At 44.4% G+C, this 27,782-nt stretch overlaps 1 protein-coding gene across 1 annotated transcript; it reads right to left on the bottom strand.

Moving 5' to 3' along the window:
* On the bottom strand, positions 1 to 26,570 carry Htr3b (5-hydroxytryptamine receptor 3B). Its single transcript, XM_075966009.1, has 9 exons — positions 26,457 to 26,570; positions 21,064 to 21,224; positions 11,163 to 11,207; positions 10,781 to 10,890; positions 9,942 to 10,111; positions 9,168 to 9,325; positions 2,009 to 2,219; positions 1,722 to 1,901; positions 1 to 1,064 (listed from the first exon to the last, which is right to left on the bottom strand). The coding sequence occupies exons 1-9, from the start codon at positions 26,494 to 26,496 to the stop codon at positions 829 to 831; spliced, it is 1,311 nt and encodes a 436-aa protein (XP_075822124.1). The 5' UTR covers positions 26,497 to 26,570; the 3' UTR covers positions 1 to 828.
* Positions 26,571 to 27,782: the final 1,212 nt, after the last annotated feature.

Below are 27,782 nucleotides of genomic sequence, written 5' to 3'. Positions count from 1 at the left end.
AGCAGGCAAGTCAGATTTATTTTTGTCATCTGTTATTTACTTTTCAAAATGCTGTTGAGTTACTTTGCTTTCCTAACTCTATGACACGGAGAGAGTAAATATTAACAGCCCCTACTTTAAATTAAGCAAACGGACGTGGGAGAAGTGAAGTCTAAGGTCTCCTGGGTGAATAGTGATAGAACCAGTCTCAGCGTCAGGTCTAGAAGCATGTGGGCTATTGGGTAATCTCTGTCTGTCTGTCGTCTGTCTGTCTATCCCTCTTCCTCCTCACATTTACACATGCATTAAAGGGGAAGGATATAAGGTAATACGAGACCAAAGCAGGACTCAAAACATATGGGCTCTTAAAGCAGATTATATCAAATGGAGCCCGGCACGGTGGCACAGTACTTACAATCTCAGCACTTGGAAGGTAGAGGCAGGAGTATCAAGGGTTCAGGGTCATCCTTGGTTGCCTAGTAGTCAAGCTTAGCCTAGATACAAGAGACCCTGCTTCAAAAATCTAAAGCCAATTTTTTTTTTTTTTTTTTTTGCTTAAAAGCCTAAGTATATATGGTTGCTGATTGTGGCTCAGGAAAGGTAAAAACTTGCTTGTTACTGTACACTCTATTCTGTTTATACATCTTTATTATGAACATATATGTTTACTGGTTCAGTCAATAACCAATTAAGATGCTCATCTGTGTAGTCACTGAAAAGAGACAATGGAGTCCTAGAGAAATTTTTTAAGCCTACCCACTCTTTCCCCTTCAATCCCTCTCCAAACACAGTTAAGGTTTCCCTAAGTGTTGTGCCCCCCACATCAAGTGAGACAAGCAATCTCCATTGTTATATTCTGCTCCACAGTGCCCAGAGAGTGCACAAGGTGACAGTATAGAGCCCCAGCACTGCGAGGTAGATTCGGAAGAGCAGCTGATCAAAGTGGTACAGGATGCCCAGCCAATCCACCTCCTTCTGGTAAACCTGATCCCGAGTTCGAAGAGAGTTGTTGATGGATTGGAGCTGGAGCCAGACTTCCTGCAGAGTATCCGACTGAACCAGGTGCTCCTGGTGGACAGGGGACTCTGTGTGATAGAGGAAAACACTCTAGATGAGCTGTCAAGAGGGAAGGCCTCTTGAGCTGTCAAGAGAACCTGGCAGAGCTGTCCTGTGTCAAGAGAGGTGTGTGTAGGCTATACCTATCTAGGAGATTTCCTGAGCTAGGATAGATAGTTCTTAAATTTCTTTATATAAAGCAACCAGAACCCAACCATTCGTATTCCTTCCCACCTTTCTGTACGTAGTGTGATGTGTGTATAAAGTGTGATGTACAATGTGTATGTAGGTAGTGTGGCGTGTGATGTGTGTATAGTGTGATGTGTATGTATAGTGCGATGTGTGTGTATAAAGTGTACAGTGTCTGTGTGTGCATAGTGATGTATGTTGTGTGTGCAAACATGCTTGTATGCCAGAATGCTACAATTTCTGAGTTCACAGCTCAGTCTCTGTGGTAGAAATGAAGCAAACTAGAGGTGACTGAAAGCCTGACCTCCAAGCTAAAATGACCTCCCAGCAGGAAGTCACCTTCAGTCTGCAGAAGAAATCCCAAACTCAGAACAGGGGTTGAAAAGCTGGAGTTTCCCATTATTCGTGCTGGCCAGACTGGCTGGGTGCTTCCCCAGGACCCAGGTGCTCAGCACAACAAAGCAAACAGGGTGGGGATCACAAGGCTTCTCACAAACCTGTTGTCTCAGCACTTGGAGCCCACAGGTGCAACCTAGACTCATCCACGTCAGAGTCTCCTCGAAGGCAAAGAGGCCGTTCTTGCCCACTGTGTCGCTCCTCGTAGAGGAATTTGATCAACAAGATGGACTTGGATAAGCTGAGAACCAAGAGGGCCATGCAGACGGTAAAGAAGACCCCTGGGGAAGAAAGGGATTTGGCTGTATTCAGTCTACCATTCATGCAATACCAGATCTTGGCCAGGAATGGTTATAAGGGGGTGTCCGATGACACCCGAGCTGCTTACCAATCAGAGACGTACACCCTGTGCTCCTCGGCACCTCGTCAGACATGTTGACCCTGAAGACTGTGTAGCCCACCAGCACATTGGTCTTGAATATAATTCTTGCACGGCAGTTGGGGGGCAGGTAGAAGCTCCCCAGGTCCACGAGCATCAGGAAGATGCTAGGAATCAAGAGGCTCACAACATAGGCCAATGGGCATCTGCGAATCACCACCTGGCAGAAGACGAGGAAGCTCTTCCATCTAAACAAACAGTCTAACACTGGGCTGAGCCCATAGTCCTTAAGACCCAGCCCTTGTGAATAACGCAAAATGGCTATGTAGTTTATATTTGAGGCAATTGGGTGTGCTGGGAAATGCCTGTAACCTCAGAATGTGGGGAGCAGGACCAGGAGGATTGCTATGAGATGGGAGCCAGCCTCAACTACATAACAAGACCCTGTCTCAAACAAAATACACACACACAAGGCTATTTTGTGATTCAAAAAATGGAAAGTTTTCACATAGACCTAACAATGTTGCATGTGTGTGTGTGTGTCTGCATGCAGATGTGTGTCCATTTATAGGCATGCAGAATCCAGAGCAGCATGCCAGGTGTCTTCCTTTATCATTCTCTGACTCACTGCCTGAGACAGGGTATCTCACTGAACCAGAAGCTCAGCACTTTGGCTAGGCTGGCTTGCCTATGAGTTCTCTGGATCTGCCCATCTCTGTCCACCAATCCTGGGCTGATAACCTGGGGGGTAGCTCAGTTGATAGAGTGCCTGCCTACCATGGGCAAAGTCCTAGACTCTATCCCCTGATCTGCATAAACTGGATGATCTGGCACACACCTGTAATCCCAACATTGGGGAGGTAGAGGCAAGATCAAGGCCCCTTCTCTGAGGGCTGACAATAAGGCCTCTCTGGTGGTGGATATTCAGTAAAGTCTGACGGGGCAAACCAATATCCCGGTCCCTTTGCTGTTTGATTTGCACCAGCACACTGCTCAACAGCTCCCGTCTCTTGGATTTGCCAGACAATGTGACACTTGACTACTTTCTATGTGTTAGATCATGTGCTGGAGGCTTTTTCATCTATTGTATCATTTATTTTACTCTCATCATCAACTTCTTGGATAGATAACCTTACCCTGTACCCTTAAGGAAGCTGAGTCAGTGGCTGAGGTGTAATGTAACCCCACACCTTCTGATTCCTGGTGCTCATTCCTCAGCTACAGCCTAGCTACAAATCTGGATCTGCCCAGATGTGGAAGAGGAGGCATTATTAATTTTTTTTCTCTCTCATCTCCACATCTTGCTCTGGGAGAAAAGTACAAAGAAAGGAGCACAGAAAGGAGGTACAGAGGCCTGAGATGGAGTGGGGAGGGGCAGCTTGGCTGGGGGAGTTCACACACCTTGTTGATGAGAGTTGAGGCTCCATAGTCATTGGATCTGAAACCATGCCCCTACTCAGTGGAGCTTGGCAGGCCAGAGCTGTTCGGTGGATTGTAATCTGGCTGTTGTCTTTCACATTAAACATAATTGGCTACAAATATCTACACCAGTGCAACACACATCGCTTTGCAATAATTTGGTTAAAACACATTTCTACCAAAGGGCAGTCAACAAGAGAAAAAAAAAACACAATGAACTATCATCAACCTACATCTCTTTTGGGCCGTGACTTAGACAGCCTTGGGAGGTGGGGTAGGAGGAGGGGCATTGAGATGCTGGTGATCTGGTCTCTTAGAGTGGGAGCTGGAGAGGTCATACCTGGTCAGGTAGAGGAAAGAAAGTAAGATCACCCTTGGAGACTTCATGGCAGAGATTGCATGAGAAGGGGAAAAAAGTCTGAGTATTGCCCTAAAGAAAAGCACAGGGCGGGAGCTCCCCAACTCCGGCCGGATAGGGAAGGAAGCAGCATAGGACCTAACTAGTCCCTCTGAATGTGGGTGACAGCTGTATGGCTGGGGCAGACTGCAGGACCACTGACAGTGGCACCAGGATTTATCTCTACTGCTTGTACTGGCTTTTCGGGAACCCATTCTCTTTGGATGGAGACCATACTCAGCCTAGATATAGTAGGGAGGAACTTGGACCCTCCCCAAAGCAATGTGCCTTACCCTCTCTGAGGAATGAATGGGGGTGGGATGGGGAGGAAGGTAGAGGGAATGGGAGTCGGGGGACTGGGAACTGGGATTGGTATGTAAAAAAAAAAAAAGATGGTTTGTTTTCGTTTAAAAAGAGAAAGGAAAAAAAGAAAAGCACAAGGCATGTTGGTTAAGGGGGAAGGGCCCAGATCTGTAGTCAAGGAAATAGAACCTATGTATGTAAATCTATTGTTATCCCAACTGATTGTCCGCTCTCTTTTCCTTTGTCCAGCAAACACTGAGCATGAGGAGGCTGCTGACATACTACTGTAAATATGAGAGATTAAATAGGATAAGTCCCTGTCCTAGCCTGGTCTTAGGAGTTTGGGAGCCGTACTCTGGTGGCTAGTGTTTGAAAAGTCTATGGGGTAGAAAGAAATTTTGCCCCAGAATGAACCAAAACCAGAGTCCCTATCTCATTTGCATGATGCCACTAAAGACTTCCTAAGCTTAGTCTTTATTTTATGCAGAGATTGAACCTAGGGCTTCCTGCATGCTAGACAAATTATCTACCGACTGAGCTATATAGCTCCTTGGTCAGATTTTGATGTTTATAATAGATACCAAGAGCCTTTCTCATTCATCTCTGTACCTTTTATGTCTGTCATTGTCCTTGTTAGCTTAGTCTTTCTGACACAGCTTAGAGTCATCTGAGAGGAAAGCCTGGACAGAGGAATTGTCTGGATCAGATTGGTCTGTGGGAATGTATGCGGAAGATTGCCTTGATTATTACTTGATGCAGAAGGGCTATGCCCACTGTGGGTGGCACTATCCCTAGGCAGGTGGTCCTGGGCTGTATGAGAAAATTAGCTAAGCACGAGCCTGGGAATGAACAAGCCAGCAAGCCAGCAAGCCAAGTCCCTCAATGGTTTTTGCCTTGAGTTCCTACCCTGACTTCCTTTGGTGATAGATTGTAACCTGGAAGTTTGCACCAAATAAACCCTTTCCTCCCCAAGAAGCTTTTGGTCACAGTGCTATGCCCCAGCAACAGAGATTAAACTCCAACTATCATTACTTCTGAGATGTTCACTGAACTCCATCAGAATCGGTTAATAAGGCTACCTTTAGCTTCAGTCAACTGGAGATGTGACATTAGCCCAAATGGTGGGTGTCCTGTTGGGGTCAGTCTTCATACGGACCTCACCTGAGAACCCACGACTCCTGCTTCTGCTCAGAGGAATGTGTCACCTGCTCAGCGTGACACTGTTCTCTGTAAGCCTGCCCTACCCAGAGCCCATCATTCCTAATGGGCTAGAGGAGCTGGTGCCTTTAAATTCCACAGCAAAGGAAGAAAAAGCACTTTAGTTTCAGCCTGTGTTCTCCATTAGACACCCTTCAGGTGTTAGCAATATTATGCCACAATTTCATTATCCATTAAAGCCAGGTAATAATAAGTACACAAAGGTATTTGGAGCCTATTGATGTTAATGAAAGAGATCAATCTAATTCAGAATGTGTGTGTGGAGAGCTCCTTGGAGATGGAATGGGCCCCAAGGTTAGCCTCTAATTGCCTCCTTGATGGTAGACCCCACCAGTACTCAATTTTGCATGACCGTCTTTATGACATACTTGGAATTTTGACGCCCAGACTCATGCTCCATACAGAAGCCCATTTTCCTCCCCTCCCAAATCCCTCCTCATACCCCTGGTTCAGAAGGAATGGGAAAGTTGTTGCCTTTTAAGCAAGAGCCTTGTCCCAGAGCGAGGACTTTGGAGATGCAGACTGTGGGTCTTGTGATTATCACATTCCTTGAGCAACCCTAGGATGGCTCTAGAGTTCAAGCTTCCCCCCCTTCCTGTTTTCCCTCCCTTCTCTTCCTTGGAAGGGTGTCCTCTCAAGTATGCATCCACGTTATTGATCAAGAGTTTTTGAAGGACACTAGAATCCTTGGATCCTAAATTTAGAGCATTCAATGGAAATCTCAATAAACTCACCTTAATCTAGAAAAGACATGAGAATCATGATAGAAAAAAAGATTGAGCGAGGCACCTCTCTTTCCCAAATTCCCTTTTCATTTCCCCAGTACTCTGTAAGTTTCCAGTGCCTGGTGAGTTCACATTCAGCGTCAGAGTACCTTGATTGGCCCTTTCCATCCAAAATGACTTCTAGATTTTCTCCCTACATCTGCCCACTCCTACAAGGTTATACAGAAACAGAATGTCTATCCTGCTGTTTTCTGGGAACCAGCACCTCTAATAATGTTTTGGAGGTAATCTCCCCTCCCATGGCTGTTGGATTGGGTCCCAGGCTGTACACAAACATCCTTACAGGGAGAAGAGCTTTGTCTGGGACTCCTATGCAATGCAGTTGGATTCTAAAAACATCAGTGGTTCCCTGTGATAAGCACCAGTGGCTGTGATTGCATTAACTGGTACCAATGCCATCCTGAGCATTTGATGCCAGATAGATGGTAGCTGTGTGTGTTAGTGTGGAATGATCCTGTGCTTTGAAGAGAATGTTGTCTCTCTTGCCTGTTCCAACTGTCCCCAGCTTGGTCTGGGACACAGCAGGTGATTAGATTAAGAGAAAGATGGTCCTTTACCGTCAGGACACCAGTGAGCGCACTGTTGGCACAGAGTTAAAATCCAAATGCTACAACACAGGCCAAGGGCTTTCGAATGACACCAGGATGCCTTGGTTGCTAAATGCAGAATGTCTTACATCATATGAAAACAATGAAGCCAGGCATGGGGCACATGGCAGCCATGGAAAGGCATGGAGGTTGGGAGAGATGGAAACCAGCAAGCATTCTGGAACCTGCGAGTCTTTCCAAAGCTGCTGGATCACTTCTGAGTCTGGCTAATATAATCTGTAAGTTTACTCAGGATTTTTGGGGGCGGGGGGGAATTTGGTTCCAGAGAATCAGGTGAAAGCTAGCCTGGCCAGGTAATCCACTTTGACCCCCAGGGCAAAGACACCTTGGGGAAAACTTCCAGGGCAGGAAATCAAATGCAAATATCCCTACCTCCAGTATGCCTTCATATGAACACCCTAACAGAGAGGAACCGGACTATGGTTCCTGCATGGAGGGACACCTGTCAGGAAGCAGTGCTTGCCCTCTCTCTTATTCCAAATGGGTCCAGCTACTCTCAAGAAGACAAGCTAATATTTAGGGGAAAGGATGGCATGTAACGTGTAACTGGAGAGAGAGAGAGAGAGAGAGAGAGAGAGAGAGAGAGAGAGAGAGAGCACACAAGGGTATATCCACACTCACACTCCCATTTACCTGCCGCTCACGCCTTTGTCTCCGTGCAGTGTAGGTAATGGTGTGTGCAGCACTCCGTGGAGTGCTTGGTAGGTGACTGGTTCCACCTTGCACTTGCCATTCCCTCGCATTTCCCTTTAATGCTCTCCATTATTTGGGCTGCATTAATAATGTTTGCAGGCTGATATCTTTAAAATTAATGAGGTGTTTACTCTTAGCCAAGAAACTCATTGAAATTAAAAAAAAAAAAGCTTTCTTCCCCCTACTCTCTTTCTCTTTCTAAGAACGAGTGGACAAGAACTGCGGATGTGATTCAGTGGTAGAATGCTCGCCTAGTGTGAGCAAGGCCCTTACTTGAGCCGTAGGATCACGAAACAAAGAACAGAGGGCAGGCAGGCCACAATGGACACCCTTGATCCCTTGCTCCACAGACGTGTTTTGTTTTGTGATGGGCTGCTAGCCAAGGAGTAGCCATGAGGGAGGCTCAAACCCCAGTGCTTTAAGGCGCTGGCTTCACAGGTTTTCTAGAAAACAGACACCTTTCAGGCAATGGAGGCCATTCATGTCCTCAGGATCCCTGATCTCTTTGCATCAGCCCTCAGTCTGACCTGCAGGCTCCTCATTCCCAAGGCTTGATTCCGGAGAGATCCACGACACAGGCACTCCTGACCTGTTTGAAGTACCTATTTTTCAACTGAATTTATTATCTGCCATGGATACCATCCCCCTGCCTTGTCACAAATACCACCTTCACTGTGCGCAGTAAAGCAGGGCTCTAGCGTTGAGAGTCTCCTGGAGATGTGAGCCTGCCCGTGACCATGGCAGGGTGGCTTGCTAGGGAAGCCAGAGAAACGGAAGCTTGGCAGGAAAAGTGGTGAGCACCACTGTCCTTCTCCCAGAGCTCCTCAAGACAGACAAATTTCCCTGGGTACAGTTTGACCAGGCATGCATTAGAGTACCGTGGCTTCCACCATGGCCTGGTCAGCATTTGTTGCCTCTGACCCCGAAGCTACTTACTTGTTCTACCTGTGTCTGTCTGTCTGTCTGTCTGTCTGTCTGTCTGTCTCTCTCTCTTTCTCTTGTCTTTTCTCTCTCCTTCCCTCCCTCCCTCCCTCTCCTTTCCTTTTCTTTCTTTTTACAAAATAGGGTCTCATGTAGCCCAGGCTAGCCTCAAAGTTGATCTAATTCTCTGGTCTCTTCCTAGCGCTGGTATCACATATGTGTGTTATCATGCTCGGTTTATGTGTACCAATGATAAACCCCAGGGCTTATTGTAAATTATCAACTCAGTTACGTCCCCAGCCCCACTCATTGTTTCTGTGGGTCATGCAGATGACTACTGGCTAATTCCTTCAGATATTCAGATATGATCATTTTCTGCATCTGCATCTGAAATTAATTGATAATTTTCTCAATTAAAAATGGGACAATTATGTTGATGAGACAGGTTTTGTTTTGTTTCGTTTTGCTTTCTTCTAGTTCCTTGTAATGCTGATGGTGTACACTGCTTTGGGCTTTATCCTCAGTGGCAATTAGAAGTGATAATGTTTGTGTAAGCCAAAAGGTTTGAAGGCTTCTGCTGTGAGGTGGGTCAGATCTCTGGAGTCTACACACTGTTCTCTCTGATTCCCTTGTAGATTATGGTGGTAACCTGGTGACTCGGGATCTCTGCTCTCAAATGCTGCAGCTCACGGGGATGGGCAGAGCCATCTCAACACGCTATTCTCAGGTAATAATGAGGATATGCAATAAAGCAGATCCCGCAACTCAGTAGAGAAGGCCACGGACTGCAGAGACGTGAAGACCGGGTAGGAAGGAGAACCTACGTTAAATTGAATCTGTGCGAAGTTTCCAGCGCTGTTCCTCAGGATGTGGTATGTGGAAGACACTGAGAGCAGTTGCCACTCACTGTCATTCAGAAATGACCTTTTGTCGTTCTCAATGTCTTCCTTAGTCCTCAGAAAGCCCAGGTCTATGTCTTCCACTAAAAAAAAATAACAGAAACAATGGGCTTCCTGAGGGAGAACCAGGAGCCAGCACCCCCCACTTACCCAACCCCCAGTTTGAGTCTTTCTTTTTATCCTGACCACACGCACAGTATCACCAGTGTTTGAGTTACAGAGTAGAGGCGGGGGTGAGGGGAGGACCAAAAATAGTTTAATCTTTTGTTAAACTATGAATTTGAAGTTGAAGCCTGCTCTCCACAGTGCATGAAGCGTGTTCTGTGACTTTTAGAACATCCTCAATGATGATAGAATCCTGATGTCATAATAACAAATTAAAAGCACCGGTTATAACATTGTACCTTGTCTGAATTCTAGGAAAACCCACTGCAATAATACATTTTTTGAGGCAGAGTCTTATGTGTCCCAGGTAAACTCAAGTTCTCTCTATAGCCAAAGAATTTCTGATCCTCTTGCCTCCACCTCCAAAGTGCTGAAATTTCAGGCACGTGCTACCACATCCAGCTGAGGTTTAGATTTTTAAACAATCAACCATGTGTAAGAGTAAAATAGATCTGACGTTAATGTCATTTCACCCATGTGTGCCCACACAGCATAGGTATTGCCAGCAGACTGCGTCTCTTGTGGTTCATTTACCTGTGTGCAGAATGCTGTGGAAGGTGAGGCTGCAGTTCTGGATGTCAAAGGGAAAGGCGTACGTCTGCAAACTGCATGCGGAGACCACCTGGATGGGCTTATGGTTACTAATGGTTCCAGAAGAGTTCACATACACATAGGGAAGGTCGGGAGATCTTTCAAGGTCCACACTACAGGAAACACAAGAGAACCTGTTATGGAGAGAACCTTAGTTTTTTCCAAACATACACAAAACTGACTATGTGGTGGTAGTGACCCTGAGATCCAAAGTAAGACCTAGGAAAAAAGAAAAAGAAAAAAGATAGAATGATATTTCCCATAAGGTGACTCACCCTTACAGACACTCTCAGAAATAACAAGTCTCATCAATTAACTCACCTGCTACAACTACAACATAAACAATAACTCCAAGTACCATTGATCAAATATGTATCTTTTAAAAGAATTATTTTATTTTAAATTATACGTATATGGGGATGGTATGCTCACATGAATGCAGATGCTCACAGAGACCAGAAGAGAGCATCAAATCTCCAGAAGCCAAGTTACAGGAGGTTATGAGCTACCCAATGTAGGTGCTGGGAACTGAATCCCTGGTCCTCTGGAAAGCAGGACGTACTCTTAACTACTCTTAACTCTTAAGTCATCTCTCTAGCCTCCAAATTTGCATCCTGAATCATGTCAACTCGTGGCCATTCCATTCTGAATATTCCCCATAGTATAACCCCAGTAACCAGAGAAAACAAAAGTATAGCAACAATGATTGAAAGTAATTGGCATTTGGCCCAAACAGGTGAATCAACCCAAAGGTCACAGAAATACACCCCCAGAACACTTACAACTCATTGATGATGATGTCGGGGGCCCAGATGGCACTGAGAGGGAGAGAGATTTCTTGAATGTCATCAAACAGGCTAGAGTTCCAGGATAAAAACTTATCATTCCAAACCTGTTAAGAGCAGTCAAGCAGGAAGCAGCAACATGAGAAAGCTTAAGTGTACTGTCATAACTGAGAACTGATCCAGTCACCAGCCCCGTGGTGTGCTCTGTTAGGGGGAAGGAAATCCGTTCTATGGCTACACCCTTGAATGAATGTGGTCTCGCTGAGCAAAGGGACTATCTCCCTAGTGGCAGTACCTCCTCCTTAGGATAACCACATTTTGCGGTAGATCCTGATCAGGAACCCAGAATGCAGAGGGGGAAGGAGAATGAATGGATTACCTCTTGGTACCACACGCTCGTCTTTAATTTTTGATTCTGTACATCCTGCAGAACAAAAAAGAAAAAAAAAAACCATCCTCACAGAATCTGAGCACATGAGCAAGCGAAGGCAAGTGCAGAAGCATCCCCACGACATCTCAGCACATCAATTATCAGAGGCAAGCACAAACATCTGACAATTTAAGAGGGAGGAAAATCAAACCCGACCAACCAAAGCTGATTTTAAAAACATTACCTAGCCTCCTTGATACCCTAGTATCCTCAGTTCCCGCTTATCTTGCACACCTGTGGCTTTGCATGTTGCTCTATTATCCAGGACAAAATAGCGCTCTAACCGCACTTAACATTTTGAGTGATTTTTCTAATTTCTTTTCCTGCTTTAATTAGTTACTCTGCCATTAATCAAACTTTAAAAAAAATGATATGTATGTCTTAGCCAATATTGAGCTGAAAAGATGAGACCAAGCTCCTACTTCTAATCAAGATATTATTCATAATCTTTCAATGAAAGCTATCTGCACTGACACATGCAGACATTTCTGTTAAGTTACTTTGTGTTTAAATGTGTCTGCTTATGAAACAGACTTGATGAGCTCAATACAGGTGAGGTACACTTTCTTGACAACAGATGTAGTTTTTCCATGTCTGTAATAACTCGGTGATGGTTTCTAAATTAAAGAAAGTATTGAATGTGGGTGAGACATGCCTTCATGTATATTTGTGCGCCACGTTCAGGCCTGGTGCCAATGAAAGCCAGAAATGGACACTGGACTTCTTGAAATTGGAGCTACAGATGATTGTGAGCTACCTGTGGGTTCTGAGAATTGAACCCAGATCCGTTGGAAGAGCAGTGCTCTTAACCACTGAGTCACCTTTCCAGTGCCTTGGTGATATTTTGTTAAAGATTCCCCCCACCCCCGCCCAAACAGCAGCAGCAGTAACAACAACAGCAACAAAACCCTCTTTACCAGCATTCTCCACATCTAACCTAGATAGGACAATCCAAAAGTAAGATGTTCTTGGAGATTAAAAGAGAAGGGTTATTTCACACACATCATATCGAACAACTATTAACTATAAAAATGGATCACAAGCCTGAATGTTTGAGCTAAGACTAGAAAACTCAGACTCTTGGGATTTTAAATTAGATGATGTTTTCTTAGATATGAGCGCAAAAGCAACAAATGAAAAAAGTGGGATTTTTATCAAAATCAGAAAGCTTTTTGTGTGGCGTAGAGAAATGGTTCAGCAGTTAAGAGCACTTGCTGCTCTTGTAGGGGACCCGAGTTTGGTTCCCATACTCGCATCTGGCAGCTCACAATGACCTGTGACTACAGTTTCTTGGGCTCTAATGGCCTCTTCTGGCCTGCATCAACACCTGCACACATAAAAACATGCAGGCATGCACACACACATATAAAAATAAATACAAATATTCTAGGATTGAAGAGATAGCTCAACAGTTAAGAGAGCTTGTTGCTCTTCCAGAGGAATCTGTGCCAGAATCTAACACCCTCTTCTGGATTCTGAGGACACTGTGTACATGTGGCGCGTGGATCTATGTGCAGGCAAACACTCATACACTTTAAATAAAATTAAAAAAAAATAAATTTATTAAAGTTGACAAAATGAGGCATTAAAACATCTAAATATCATCATCATTATTGTGTGTTAAGTGATGTGGGAACATATATGCCAAAGCACGTGTGTTGAAGTCAGAGAACAACTTTCAATAGTCCCCACCTTCTACTGTGAGTTCTGTTGTGTGTGTGGGGGGGGGGGAACAAGTGCTTTCACCCGCTGAACCATCTCACCAGCCCCAAGACATCACAAGACATACCAAAGAAACACAAACACAAACATTCATAAGAGACTCCATGAACAAATGCATACCAGAGGACCAGAAAACCTAGAGCAGATGGGTAACTTGCTAAGTAAAGTGTGAAAGTTGAACCACAAGCTCACTAAAACCTCGTTAGAGTAGAGCTTGGCGATCCACTCCTGTGGTCCCATCACTCCAGCGGCAGAGGCAGGAGGAGGACCCAATATTCAAAGTCATCCTCAGCTATATAAGTAGCTTAAGGCTTGCCTGAAACATGTGAGACCCAGCCTTTAAAAGCGAATCGGGGAACTGAAGCGATAGCTTAGTGATTGAGAGTGGTGCTCTTGCAGGAGACCTGAGTTAGGTTCCTTCTGCCCCATCTCCCAAGCGCTGGGACTACCAGCATGCACCATGCCCAGTTTATACCAGGGTGAGGGAAAGAACCCAGGGCTTCTTGCACACTAAGCAAGCACTTCCCAGCTGAGCTACTTCCCAAGCCCAAAGGAAACCCAATAAACTTTTTGAATTAAAGTTTCCCCTTTTTACAGTCAAAAAAGTTGGGTGGTTACTGAATATGCATTTCTAGGTACAGCAGGAAAGAAGAAAGAGCAAGCAGATAAGGAACCCTGTTTCCAGGCTCAACAAAGGCTGCTTTGAACTCATGGGAACTACAGATTTTTATGGACTTTAAATAGATACTTGAGAGAGGCAGGTTTTAAAGTGGTATGCAAAGCGAAAAGATTGGAATTCACAAATATTTCCCCAAGGAACAGCTTGTAGAAGGACCAGTGGGGACCCCCCCAGCCAAGATTGGCTCAGCGGGGGTTCTGGAAGGTTTTCTTTTTTTTAAGTCTTCTATTGAGAGCCCAAGATCAGAGGATACCACTTCCTTCACTTCCTTGAGAAACGTGTGAGCCAAGTAATTCTGGAATAGATCATGCCATACTCACCTAAGTAATGCTAGGCTTAGTGACCCTCAATGAGGATTCCCTACAAACACGTATTTGTAAAACTCCAGAACGCAGTTCATATTAATGGAAACGGTCGCTAACTATACTCACAGGATTATGGCTGTGTGTTTGTGCACAGGCACACTCGTGCAGTAGTGTGAGTGCGGAGGTCAGAGGACAGCCTTGGCACTGGGGTCGCTCCTTCCTCTGTGTAGGCTCTGAGGATGGAGCTCAGGTCCTCAGGCTTGGGGCAAGCTCCTTTACCTGTTGAGGGTCTCACAGGAATCTTATCTCATTTCAGTAACTCCATTTTCCTTACTCGTTTGTCTGTCACTGACCTAGCACCCTATAAACGCCTCTCATTAATCTGGATAGCTGGGAAGAGGACCTCTCTGTTCCGATGGCTCCTTTTCGCTATCATTTGGTCCAGCTGATTCGATTGCCAGCCATATTGATACCGTCACTTATTTTCCTCTTCTTGCCTACTGCTTTGTTGTTTTACACCTAGAAATGATATTTACACTTTTTTTTGGTCCTAGAATCTTATGGGGGTGGCTGGGAAGATTCATCATTCAGTCCTAAAGAATGCGATGTCAAAAAGTAGTTTGAGGCTAAAACTAACAATTTTTTTTTTGTCAAAGAAACAAGTTTCCCAATGCCAGCTGGTGAGTGTAATTGGTTCTCTGGTGGCATTATTCACAGCTCTTCCCTCTGCGTGCCTCTCTTTTTTCTTTTGATACCTTCCATCTTGCTTGTTAAAAGCAAAGGATATTTCCGAGAATTGGAATTCATTAGTCTTCCTAACAGAGGGAGTCTATTTAGATCTAAATTGGTGGTTAGCAAATATACAGATAATTCCCTCACATTCTTATTTATCTTTCCTAGTTCCGGAGACTATGGAAACAGATGCCTGAACGTCTGGCTGGGAGGCTCCAGTCAATGGGCTGGAATACAAAGGTATCCGGAATTCGGAATTGACAAAACTCAATAGAAACAAATTGGAACTCTTCACTGTTGAGTAGATTATCTCTATAATCAGATTTCCCCAAGGAACTCGTAATACTCAGAAATTCGAAGACAAGACTGTAGGCTTTTCCATAAACAAAACAGGAGGCAAAACATGCGATGCGAGGCGAGGTGCTGCGATGGGAGCCAGGCTGCGTGTGCTTCATTCAGCACGAGTTGCTAGCAGTACAGCTGCTGGCAGAGGCATCCGGCAAGTTCGCTATTCACAGCGGGAGCATCTTCCTCCGGACAGAATCTGCGAGCGAGTTATCAGAACCCTCACAACTGTTCCTAGGGCTGCAACTACCTTTGTCTGGCTCATCTACATATAACAGTGACATTTGTAAAGTGTCTCTGGAGTAACCCAGTCATCAATAGAGACAAACTTAGAGTCGGTGTTTTTTTTTTTAAGTCACTATCTATTTTACAATATCGATCTAGCATCTTGGAAGCAAAATAAATCACAATGCATGTGGTGGGAAATAAGAACACAAGTGACGAAGACTTTCTATCAAGAAACTTGTAACAGCTTAGGGGATGTGTAGCTGTAGTGATCCACGCTATATAGCCCCAGAACTCAAAGGTTTTCGGGGGGTGGAACAGCTGCTCGGTTCAGGACAGCGCTTGCTTGCCTGTTTGGCATACAGCTGTTGTCAAATTGACACAAACCTGGATACGAGGAGGAGGTATCTCACCGGAAGAAACACCTCCATCAGATTGGTCTGGGCGCATATCTGGGGGCATGTTTTCTTAATTGCTGATTAATGAAAGAGAGTCCAGCCCACTTTGGGTGGTACCATCATCCCTGGACAAGTGGGCCTGGGCTATATAATAGCTAGGCTTAGAGGAGCGTGTCTTTAATTTCAGAACTGGGAGGCAGAACTTGCTCTACATAGTGAGTTCCAGGACAGCAAGGACTGTAAAGAGAGATCTTGTCTCAAAAGAAAGAAGAAGAAGAATAAAGAAAGGAAAAGAAAGAGAAAAGAAAAGAAAAACCGAGCAAGCCAGGAGGAGCAATGCAGTAAGCTTTAACTCCTTACTCCAGTTTCTTGCCTTGGCTTCTCTTCTTGCTGGGCTGTAACCTGTAAGTCAAACAAACCCTTTCCTCCCCAGTTTGTCTTTGGTCAGTGTTTTATCACAGCCACAAAAAGAACAGCTGTGAACATAAAGGCCTGAGTCCAATCCTCCAGAACCTATGATGTTAAAACAATTAAAAGTGCTGGAAGCAGTGGCTCACCCTTAAAATTCAAGAGCTTTGGAGGCAGAGAAGGTGGATTCCTGGGGCTCTTCTGTGAGCCAGTGTAGTCTACTTGAGGAGTTCCAGATCAGGGAGAGACTCTATGTTAAAAAGTGAACTAGCCAGGCGGTGGTGGTGCACACCTTTAATCCTAGCACTCAGGAAGGCAGAAGCAGGCAGATCTCTGTGAGTTCAAGGCTAGCCTAGTCTACAGAGTGAGTTCCAAGACAGCCAGAGGGAGATACACAGAGAAACCTTGTCTTGAAAAACCAACAAAAAAAAAAAAGGAAAGAAAGAAAAGAAAAAAGAAAACAGACAAAGTGAATGGGATGATAACTGACATCATCTGAGGAACGATAGCTGAGGGCCTGTGAGATGGCTCAGCAACTTCTGATGCCTGCCACAAAGCTGGGGCCCACGTAACAGGAGAGAACTGACTCACACTGCCCATTGTGACCCAAACACACACGCACGCACGTGTGCACACGCACAAAATATATATATTTAAAGAAATGGCAGTGAGGTTACTCTCTGGCTTCCACAAGCATCCACAGCACCCGCACACAACTTCGCATGCATGAATATGCTTGAACACACATACACATGCAATAGAAAATTGACTCAAAAAAAAAAGAACAGAAAGAATTGACTGAACCTAATTGTGAATTATGTGTAACCTAGTCCAGTAACAAACAAATACATGTTACAACATGGGGTAGGAGAGCCATATTTTCAGTTGTTTCCTTATCTAAAATAATAATATGATTTTGCTTTCTTTTACCAAGGCAGGAAGATCTAGATTTTAAAAGTTCAATTTGACATCCTTGCTCTAAGGGAAAATATTAATGTAAAGATCTTATTTTTTTTCTATATTTATCTCCAAATAAGTCACTGAAGGCAAAGCTGAGCAGTTCTACTTTATCTTAATCAATATAAAATCAAAAGAAAAAAGTTAAGGAAGCAGCTGAGAGCCATCCTAACCTCTTCTAGGGCTCATTATTCACCTGCCCTAAGGTTTCACATGACATAGCTCTTGTTGTGTGCCGTTTAGTTATTTGTTGGTTTGTTTGTATTTATTGAGATAGATTTTCTTGCAGTCTCTCAGGTTTGGCTTCATACTCACAGCAATCCTCCTGCTTCAGTCTCCCGAGTGTTGGGATCACAGGTGTACACCACCCTGGCACTCATACTGTGTGTCTTTATTCGGATCATGCTTAACGTTGGACTCTAGAAAGCGAGATGTCCCTAATAATCCGCTGATAACTACAGGGTGAGGAACTGTATCTCTTCTAGCCAAGGGACACATTAGCCGCAAGAAATTAAGTCTCCAAAAATTCTCGTTCAATATCCAATTAAAAAAGACTTTAAAAAAGGGACCTTAAAGGGGTTATCCATTAGCAATGTGTGACACTAGGCCTTTCGGGTGGGGATTCTCTTGGCATTAAATTAAACAACCCCGTCTAAGATCACAGACTGGCCCTTTCACTAGGTTATGGGAAAGTCAAACTGAGAAAGGAGAAAGTTAGGGGCTGGAGCTATGGCTCAGCGGGCTAGAGCAGGTGCTGCTCTTCCAGAGGACTTGGGTTTGATTTCCCTGCACCCATATGATGACTCATAAGTGTTTATAACTCCAGTTCCAGGGGATCAGACGCCCTCTTCTGGCCTCCACAGATCCAGACATGCAGGTAGTGCACAGACATACACAAAGACAAATCACTCATACACATATAAAAAAAAAATAAATCTTTTTTAAAAAGGAAACGTGAAATTTCTTGTTGAAAGGACGAATTTGGGGAATATTGATTGATTGATAGAATCTTGTGTATCTTAGGCTGGCACTATCTTGCCATGTAGCCGAGACTGGCCCTGAACTTCTGATACTCTTGTTTATGGCTCCACAGTGTTGGGCTTACAGCATACACTACCATGCTTATAATCCTAGCACCCGGGAAGCTGATGCAGGAGGATTGCCACCAGTTCCAGACTAGTCTGAGGTATGTAATGAACTCCGTACAGTCCTGGGTTTCACAGCAAGATACTGTTCTTAAGAAACAAACACACATAAAAATAGGAGATTCTGTGATTTACTGCAGAAAAATGGGTAGGGATACAATTAGAGTATTGTATCATGGTGCATGTCTATAATCCCAGTATTTGGGAGATAGAGCAGAAGAATCATGACCTAAAAGACACCCTCAGCTACATAGTGAGTTCAAATCCAGCCTGAGTTACATGAGACCCGACCTCAAATAACAAAAACAATATTAAAATGTTTAAAAATATTTTTAACATTTATTAAAAATGTATAAGATACTTGAGATAGAGAAGGATAGAAGGAACAGACGAACAAAACCAGAATTCTAGAAACAAACAGCAGCATAGTGTTGGCAAGTGAACAAGATAACATCCATTAAAATAGGAAAAAATAAAATAGGTTTCAGACCAGTTAGAAACACAAGAGCAATGACCTAGCACACTACAGAGCAGCATCAGGGAGTGGACGGTCACCACACATAGCAGACGAGCTTGGGAGAAGTGACATGAGGGGGCAGCTCATCTGTGGCTGCCATGCCCACTGTCGCTTTGTAGTGGACTAAATAACTGTGTTTGGTGGGGGGAGGGAGACCTAGCCTTTTTTTTTAAAAAAAAAAAAAAAAGTGAAATACAGGTTTATGGCTGTAATCTCAATACTTGGGAGGCTGAGGCAGGAGGATTTGCTAAGAACTGGAGCCCACTTTGAGCTACATATAGAGACGCTGTCTCTAAAACAAACAAACAAAAAAACAAATCAAACAAACAGAAAGGATCAGAGGTCTAAGGTCACGCATTTGTGGTTCCATGTTTATGATTTGCTTGAAGTATAAAGGTTGAGAGAAGGGCTGGGGACGCAGCTCAGTTACAGAAGAGTGAGGATCAGACTTGGAATTCTAGAACCCATTTAAAGTCAGACACGTTAGCAAGAATTGTAATTCCAGTTTTCCTATCGTGGATGGAGCCAGAGGGAGGGGAATCCCCCAGAAAGAAGCCCAAAGGCCAGACTGACATATGCAGAAATAAATAACAGAGAGACCCTGTCTCAAACATGGTAAGGAAGATGAGGTCCAGTACCCAAGGTTGTCCTCTGACCTCTATATATGTGCTGTGGCATGCATGCCTTTACACACACACACACACACACACACACACACACACACACAATCTGTAGACAGCTCAGCATAGCCCTGGGATGACAGTGCACCAGGACAACTTTGTTATGGTGGTGACTGCGCTAAGAGGAAAGATACTGTTCAGACATCGAGTGTCCTCTGAAGACAGTGTGTGCTGGCTACTTTTATGCCAACTGGGCACAAGCTAGAGTCATCTGGAAAGAAGGAATCTTAACTGAGAATATGTCTCCATAGGATTGACCTGTAGGCAATTCTGTATGGTATTTTTTTTCTTTGATTGATGTGGGAAGGCTCAGCCCAATGTGGGTGCTGCCAACCCTAGACAGGTAGTCCTGGGTATAAGAAAGCAGGCTGAGGGAGTTGTGAGGAGTAACCAGTAAGCAGCATTCCTTCATGACTTCCGAGTGAGCTCCTACCTCCGGGTTCCTGCCATACTTGAGTTCCTGCCCTGACTTCTTCAGTGTTGGGTTGTGACCTGGCAGTTGGAAGATGAAATAAACCCTTTCTTCTCAAGCTGCTTTTGGTCGTAGTGTTTTTATCACAGCAATAGTAGCCCCACCTAGGATAGAGTGTTGAAGGCTGGGTGGACAGAGTGCTGCTATTGAAAGGTCATGAAACCCTTAAAAGGTGGGGCCTGGTAAGAGGTGTCTTCCTCACTGGAATCTGCCATTGAAGGTGGGGCCTGGTAAGAGGTGTCTTCCTCACTGGAATCTGCCATTGAAGGTGGGGCCTGGTAAGAGGTGTCTTCCTCACTGGAATCTGCCATTGAAGGTGGGGCCTGGTAAGAGGTGACTTCCTCACTGGAATCTGCCATGGACTTGGACTCCTCCTGCTCTTCTCCACATGAGGTGAATGTCTTTGTTCTGAGGCATGTTCCTGTGGTAAGTGCTGCTGAAGGCCCCAAAGTAATGAAACCCACTAACCAAGCAATGGAACCTCCAAAACCCTGAGCTGAAACAAGGTTTTGTTTTTGTTTGTTTTTTTAAAGATTTATTTATTTATTATGTATACAGTGTTCTGCCTGCATGTATGCCTGCAGGCCAGAAGAGGGCACCAGATCTCATTATAAATGGTTGTGAGCCACCATGTGGTTGCTGGGGGTTAAACTCAGGACCTCTGGAAGAGATGCCAATACTCTTCGGCACCAAGTCACCTCTCCAGCCCCGTTTCTGTTTTTGTTGTTGTTTTTGATAGGGTCTCAAATGAGTCCTCCCAGCTTCTAATAACAGTCTAGATAAAGCCCTTTACACATTCACGATAATCAGGGGGGACATTTTTCTTTTTTCCTTTTTCAAATTTCAGACAGTAAGTAGTGGATCTAACAAGCAAACCCTTTCTCATCAGGCAAGTGCTCAACCATCCAACTGTAACCCCAGACCTGGTTGTCTACGATAATATGCCATTATCACTAACAATGGAAAAGATAAGTAAATCAGCTCCATCTCCAAAATAATCCAGACTCTTCCTAGTACCAGCAGTCCAGCCAGAGTCTCAGGACTAGAACTCCATCCAGGCTTCTGCATGAAGCACAGAGCACAATAAGAGGCTGGCTGTGGTCCCAGTACTCAGGAAGCAAAGGCAGAAGGATCAGAAGCACAATGCCGTCCTTAGAGAGTTTGGGGCCAATCTGGGCTACACGAGACCTGTCTCAATCAATCAATAGTTTGATCAGTCAACCCACCAGAACAGCAAGAGCAAGCAAGGGCAGGCTAGTCCTTACCACATCCAATACAGCATGGACACATAGGTCCAGGTAGACAGTGGTGGCCTCAGCCGAGTTGTAAACTGGCCTGACATCCTTGTGATACTGCCGTAAGAGCTGCCTGGTGAGACGATGCAGAGAGGGAGTCCTGGGATGAGGAGTTGCTGTGCCTAGGATACCTAGAAAAGAAAGCTGTCTCTGTGAAGATGAAGACAATGAGCATCTTTAGGGAGCGGTAGACAGACCGTGTGGGACATGGTGGCTCTCTGTGTGATAATCAACTGACTCTAGGCTGTCCAAATTCACAGGCAGTTGGTGAGCTTTCTAGTAGATACTTACTTAAAGTAAGCTGACAGCCCAAGTTCCCTGTGAGGGCTAATCTTGGCTGTTGGTGTAAATTCAAATGAGGAATTGCCTCCGGCAGGCTGACTTGTAAGCATGTCTGTGGGAGATCGTCTTGACTATTAATTGATACAGAAGGGTGCGGCCCATTGTGGGCACTCTCATCTGTGGGCAGGGTGTCTAGGCCATTTAAGAACAGCAAGTGATCCAGAGCCTGGGAGCAAGCCAGTAAGCAGTGTTCCCCCATGGTATCTGCTTCAGTTCCTGCCTTAAGGACTTTTCTTGATAGGGAACTGTAACCTGCAAGATGAACACGCTGCTTTAGGTTATGGCATTTATGACACAACAGGAAAACAAACTAGAATATGCCCTCAAAAGAGACTGAATTGTAAAGATACATAAAGCGACTGCATCTTCAGGAATGCAAACGGTACCTAGAGTTCCGTTTCACAGTGCTCATACCAAGACAGGACTCTGTCTCTGCTCCTGTCATGTACTCTGCTGGTATGATGAAAAAATTCACCTACACCCTTAGCCCAAAGTTAACCCCCATGTTGGTTTGTGTTTGTGAGTGTGGGCAGGTACATGTACCACATGGAAGACATTTGGTGTCCCAATCCATCACTCTTTGACTTACTCCCCTGAGATCTCTCATTGAGCATGGACCTAGACTAACAACCAGCAAGCCCCTGTGACTCTCATGTCTTTGTTCCCTGCAGTCCTGAAGTTATAGGTCATACAGAGCCATGCCCAGCCTTTTCCATAAACACCGGGGATTCAAACTCGGGTCCTTATGCTTTGAAACAAAACCACTCTTACTCACTGAGCTGCCTCCCCAGGCCTGTGTTTTATTTTTCCTTTCTTTTGATTTCCCACGTGTAATGGACAATCCATTGATCCCAAAGATCGGCGTGGATTCCCACATAATGAAGTCAATGAGAGTTCAATTCATGCTCTTTTGTTTCCACTGAAAAATCTATTTTCTCACACCATCTGTCCTTGACTAAAATGTACTTGTCAGAAAAACGAGATCTTTGCTTTGGGAAAATTCTCCCTGGCTTCAGGAAACAATCATTTCCTCTGATCCAGGAATCTTGATTTGTTAGGAGTCACGATTGGTGTCGAGGCAGGAGAAAACAAGCAAGGGAAACAAACATCAGGGATTGGAAGTGACAGATTTGTGAAGGCTCTCGAATTGCAAAAAGATATTTTGTCCACAAGCTTCGCCAATCCTTAGGGAATTTGAAGCTTCGATAAGTCATTGAGCTAAAGCAAATTGCACACCTCCCCTCTTACACTGCATGGGATGAAAGCTGTCTGAGGTGTCCTGGGTGTGGATTGGCCCTATTCTGATGAATCCCTGAAGGTCTGAGCAATCCAGCAGGAAAGTGAATGATCTAGATCACTTCTCCCTGTGCAACAATCCTGTTTGGACCCATTTTTTTATGAATTAAGTCATGTTACGGCCGCCACAAGCAGCAATTTCTATGATTTATCAATGTCAGAGAGGTGGAAATCAAAATGGCCAATGACGGACGATGCTGGAGTCGTCATCCCAGTTTGGTAGCAGGCAGAGAAACATATGCTTTCGTTATCATCAGAACTGTGAACTTAATGAGCATTTTAACTCACTGTCTGTTCACCCATAAAGAAGCTTAGGGTGGGATCAGCTATTTGGGCATGCAGGACGAAGGTGGGTGGCTTTCACGGGACATCATTTTTAAGGTTTGTGTGAATTGTTATCGTCAAAACATGCGGTGTGTCTCTATCTGAGAACATTGCTCACTGCTGTACCCCAGGGAGGGGAAAGAGGGAGTATCAAACCAGGCAACCCCATGATCCCCCCTACAAAGTTTGCTTTGGGCAGCAGCTTTTTTCCCCCTTTCTTGGGAATCCACAATTCAAGTCTCAGTTGGAAAAATTCTGAAATGGGCATGATTCAACTCAGGAAATAGAGGTGGATAAGTTATAATGCTGAGAGGTGAAGGTACTTTTTTTGTACCTTCCGCTCAAAGGGACCCAAATCTATCTATCTATCTATCTATCTATCTATCTATCTATCTATCTATCTATCTCTATCTCTATCTCTCTCCTATCTTATCTAAGAAATAATCCATAGGTCTCCTGGAGAAGATAGACCCATGCTTTCTAGAAGGTGTCAAAAGCCTAGGTACAAAGAGAAAGTTTTGCAGGCTAGGACTAGGAACAAAGAGAAAGATAAAAAGCAAATGAAAGTAAGCTCACATAAGTGCAAAGAGAACCGAGCTCTGGCATAAGCTGGGAGGAAATAATAAATTGCATTTCTACTATGAATGCAAATTTGCCCAAGGAGAAAGATCAATTACAGGAGAGAGATTAAGGATTTAAGTGACCATTAATTAGCAGCAAATGATGCCCCCTTGAAAGCTAATGTGACATTCACACAGCACTAAATGACTCAAAGTTCAAGGCTGTTTCCATAGACACTGATGGAAGCTATTGTCGGGCTCAGGAGAGATTCCTGGCCAACCCTGTCTCCTTAGGTCCAGATAACCAGCTTCCCTTAAGTCACTTGTATTGTTTCTGGAGAATGAATCTATTCGGGACTGAGCTATGAAGTGTTTGGTGGTGAACAGATTTAAAAAGACAATACGAATACAAAGGCAAGCATGGTGGTACATGTCTGGAATCCCAGCCCTCAGAAATTGAGGTGGGGAATCACAAATCTGAGGATAGCCTGGACTACATACTGAGTTACAAGCCAGACTGGACTAGAGACTGAGTTCCTGCTCAAAAATGACAGCAACAACAACAACAACAACAAAAAAGCGTTCTTTCTTTTTCACTTGTTTTGTTTGGGTATGGTGAGTGTGTGTGTGTGTGTGTGTGTGAAGAAGGCACAATTATTACAGATTCAGTGAAAGTACAGATGCCCAGGGCCATAGCTTCCAAATTAGGGGCTGGCGCTGAAGCACAGCTGGTCTGCATTCAGAGAACAACCTTGTAGGCATGACACAATTGTGACCTGGCTGTCTAAAAATATTAGGACCAGCACTGAATATGCCCTTGGAAGGAAAACCGATACACCCTGCACAGTGTCTATTACTGAGCAGAAGCAGCCAGTGGTCTTTCCGGAGCCCGTGCTTCTGGGTTGATAATATCTTACATTTGTGCTACACATTACGCTTCCACGGTCTGATCTTGGTGAATATTCCAGATAAAAACCAATTTAAGGGTATGAGGGTGAGCATCCATAAATAGAGTGCTTGCCTAGCACACATGAAGGCATGGATCCCTCCTTCGGCATCACATACACAGGATGAGATGGTGCACAGCTGTAGCCTAGAATTTGAGAGGCAGGAGGATAAGAATTCAGCATTCAGGTATAAAGTAAGTTCAAGGCTAACCCAGGCTATATAAGGCCCTGAAAAACTGCCTAAAGAACGAATTGACTTATGTGGGTCAGTGAATAGTGAGGCTGGAGGGGTACAAGCCTCATCCCTAGCACACGCTCAGCGCAGAGGACAAAAACCAGTTCTGCCGTAGTACAATGTCAGATTCCTTTGCCACAGATGCCCTCCGTGTGATTTACGAGGAGGCCTCAGTCATTAGACCCTGCTAAAACCTTGTTCCTGTCCCGCTGAGCACAGAACATCAGAGGGAAAGCTGGTAAGAAGGATCTCTTAAGGCTTCTGGATGTCGGTTCTCTATTTTATCTCATTTTCATGTTGATAGTTATTTTCTGCAAAGAAATCCATTTGGCATTAATGAAATTTCCTCTATTTTACTCCTATAATTAAGATAGGCTTTTATCCTTGAAGTTAAATGTCCAGGATATCTGTGCTATTTTTCTTCTCTACCAAACAGAAAAAAAAAAGTTTCCAGTGTTTTCTTCCTTTCTCTTTAATTTCCCAGCTTTCTAGCTACCAAATGTCTTTATTTCCTTTCCATAACTGACTTGCATAACTACTTGCAGTTATATTTTAAACGTTGAGAATTTAGACCCAAGTTCTAGGAGCACCCTCAAAAAGGAAGAGTATGAGGGGGATGCTGGAAGAAAGTAGCCTGTTAGAAATCACCAACAGTTGAAATGTAGGAAAAGATACTTTAACAGATTAGTCCCAGTGCTTCTCCACATTCTTAACACTGTGAGCCTGTAATACAGTTCCTCGTGTCATGGCGACCCCCAACCATAAAGTTATTTTTTGTTGCTACTTCATAAACGTAATTTTGCTTCTGTTATGAATTGTAATGTAAATATCTGTGTTTTCTTGTTGTCTTAGGCAGCCCCTGTGAAAGGGTGGTTTGGTCCCCTAAAGGGATCACGACTCATGTGTTGAGAACCACTGGATTAGAGAAGGGGATGTAAGAAGAAGAGAATGATGCATACCCAGGTGTGGGTATGGATCTCCCACAGATTCTTCATTTATACACTCTTTTTAAAAAATCAATTGCATCCTAACTAAAACAATTCAATTCAGCATAGTGAATGTTACCATGGAAATATCATTCCATACATTAAAACACATACAATCTCTAAAGTATTTTGAGAGAAATCATACACTCAAAACTTGCATGTTTTTGCAGCTGCTGTTAGCAATATATTAGCCAGGTCTATAGTTTCTGTAAAGCTGGACTTAAACACTGCAATATCAAGACAGTATGCAGGTATCTCCAGTTGAGATATATCCAAGGGACTCTTCCTCTGCTCAGCTAAAGGCTTATATTAATGCCAAGACTATCTAGGATACTAAAACCCGCTCTCTGTTCATATCTGAAAGAGATTGCCCCATGTTTAATGCAAATTACCACAGTGAGCCGGATTTCCTCAGACATGAAGATTTGCCCACCAACTGTAATGTTTCAGGGTGAATTTTCACCTATATAAAAAGTCCCAGGGCACGATGCTGTACAGCTGTGTGTGATTGTGTGTGGGAGGGGACATAGAGACATACGCTGGTCTCTCTCCTAGGACTAGCATTCAACAGAGTATGTATAAAAAGGAATGACTCTGAGGTGTTCCCGCTCCGTGTGGACACCGCACTGCGAGAGCTAAGACAGTGCCCAGTCTAACCATGGGCAGGACTTACCTACAGCAGCCACCAGGAGGCAGGACCGCAGAAGACTCATCGCACTTGCCAGCTGAGCTGGGGCAGGGACCAGAGAAGAGGAGTGACTATGGGGTGGCTCAGTTTTGCATCGCTCGGCACCTCTCCACCCTGCGCTTCTGCTTGCTCACTTGTGGTAACCTTGGTGCTATTTTGTGGGCATGCCACTGGACTGAGGCATACAAGCACCACATGGAGGTTTTGAGATTGATGCCTTCATGAACCCCACTAGCGTCTCCATTTGGCTCTGCCCTAGGACGGTGGCCAACAGTCCATCTCCCTTCCAGGAGACAGCTAAGTGAATAATGCAATAGAAGAGGAGCCCCTGAGGAGAGGAAATTCCACGCTAATATGATTTCCTTTACAGCCTTTACCTAAGGCAATGCTCTTGCTGGCATCCAGGACCCTAATTTCATTAATAATTGAGATCCAGATAGCTGTCTTAAATCAGACTTAGGCGGTACCGTCTTCAGGCTTTGGGAACAGTCGCTGGGCTCTTGAGTTACAAGCAGCTAATGGGAACCTGGTATTGTCTAATGAACATCAACTACAAACAATACAGCAGAGAGAGTGCTTTTTGTCTCTGCTAGGCCCCTTTAATTAAGAGAAACATTGATTTTTGATAAATAGAAATGCTTTTTAAGTTTTCACCAAACATGGTCCAAAAAGTAACTAGGATGCTTCTTGAAGATGAGAGCTATTAATGTTTAGCATCATTCAATAAAAGACTTTCTTTAATGTCCCTTTTAAAAACTATTTTTGTTTACTTTGGGGTTTGGGTTGGGCGTGTGCTGCCGGGCACATGTGGAGGTCAGAGGGAAACTTTTGGGAGTTCGTTCTCTCCTTTCACCATGTGGGTCCTGGGGATGGAACTCGGATCACCAGGCTTGGCAGGAAGCTCCTCTACCCAATGGGCCCATCTTTCTGGCTCCCTGATCAAAGATTTGTTGCTGTGGTTGTTTGATTGATCCCACCGTCCCCTCCTCTCCGGCTGCAGCTTCGGTGAGAGACCCTATCTCAGGGAGTAAGTCATGGCTTGACAGAGCAGGAGTCCCTCTGGCGTGGCCACACCTGTGCACACAAGTGTGCAGATGTCATTTCCATACCTGCACACACAAGTGTGCAGACACCATTTCCACATACTTGAAGAAATAAATGGCACAATGTCCTTGTCAGGCCCAGTGCAGCAGCTCACAGTTAAAACCTCAGCATCTGAGAAGAAACAGGACCAAAAGTTCAAGTCCAGCCTTGGCTACGCACAAAGTTCCTGGGCAGCCTGAGCTGTATGAGAACTTGTCTTGAAAAATA

This window comes from Microtus pennsylvanicus, chromosome 3 (assembly GCF_037038515.1).
Source record: "Microtus pennsylvanicus isolate mMicPen1 chromosome 3, mMicPen1.hap1, whole genome shotgun sequence".
In the NCBI taxonomy this organism is placed as follows: Eukaryota; Metazoa; Chordata; class Mammalia; order Rodentia; family Cricetidae; genus Microtus; species Microtus pennsylvanicus.
The sequence above is the reverse complement of the archived record's forward strand: the minus strand, read 5'-3'. Positions and strand labels throughout refer to the sequence as shown.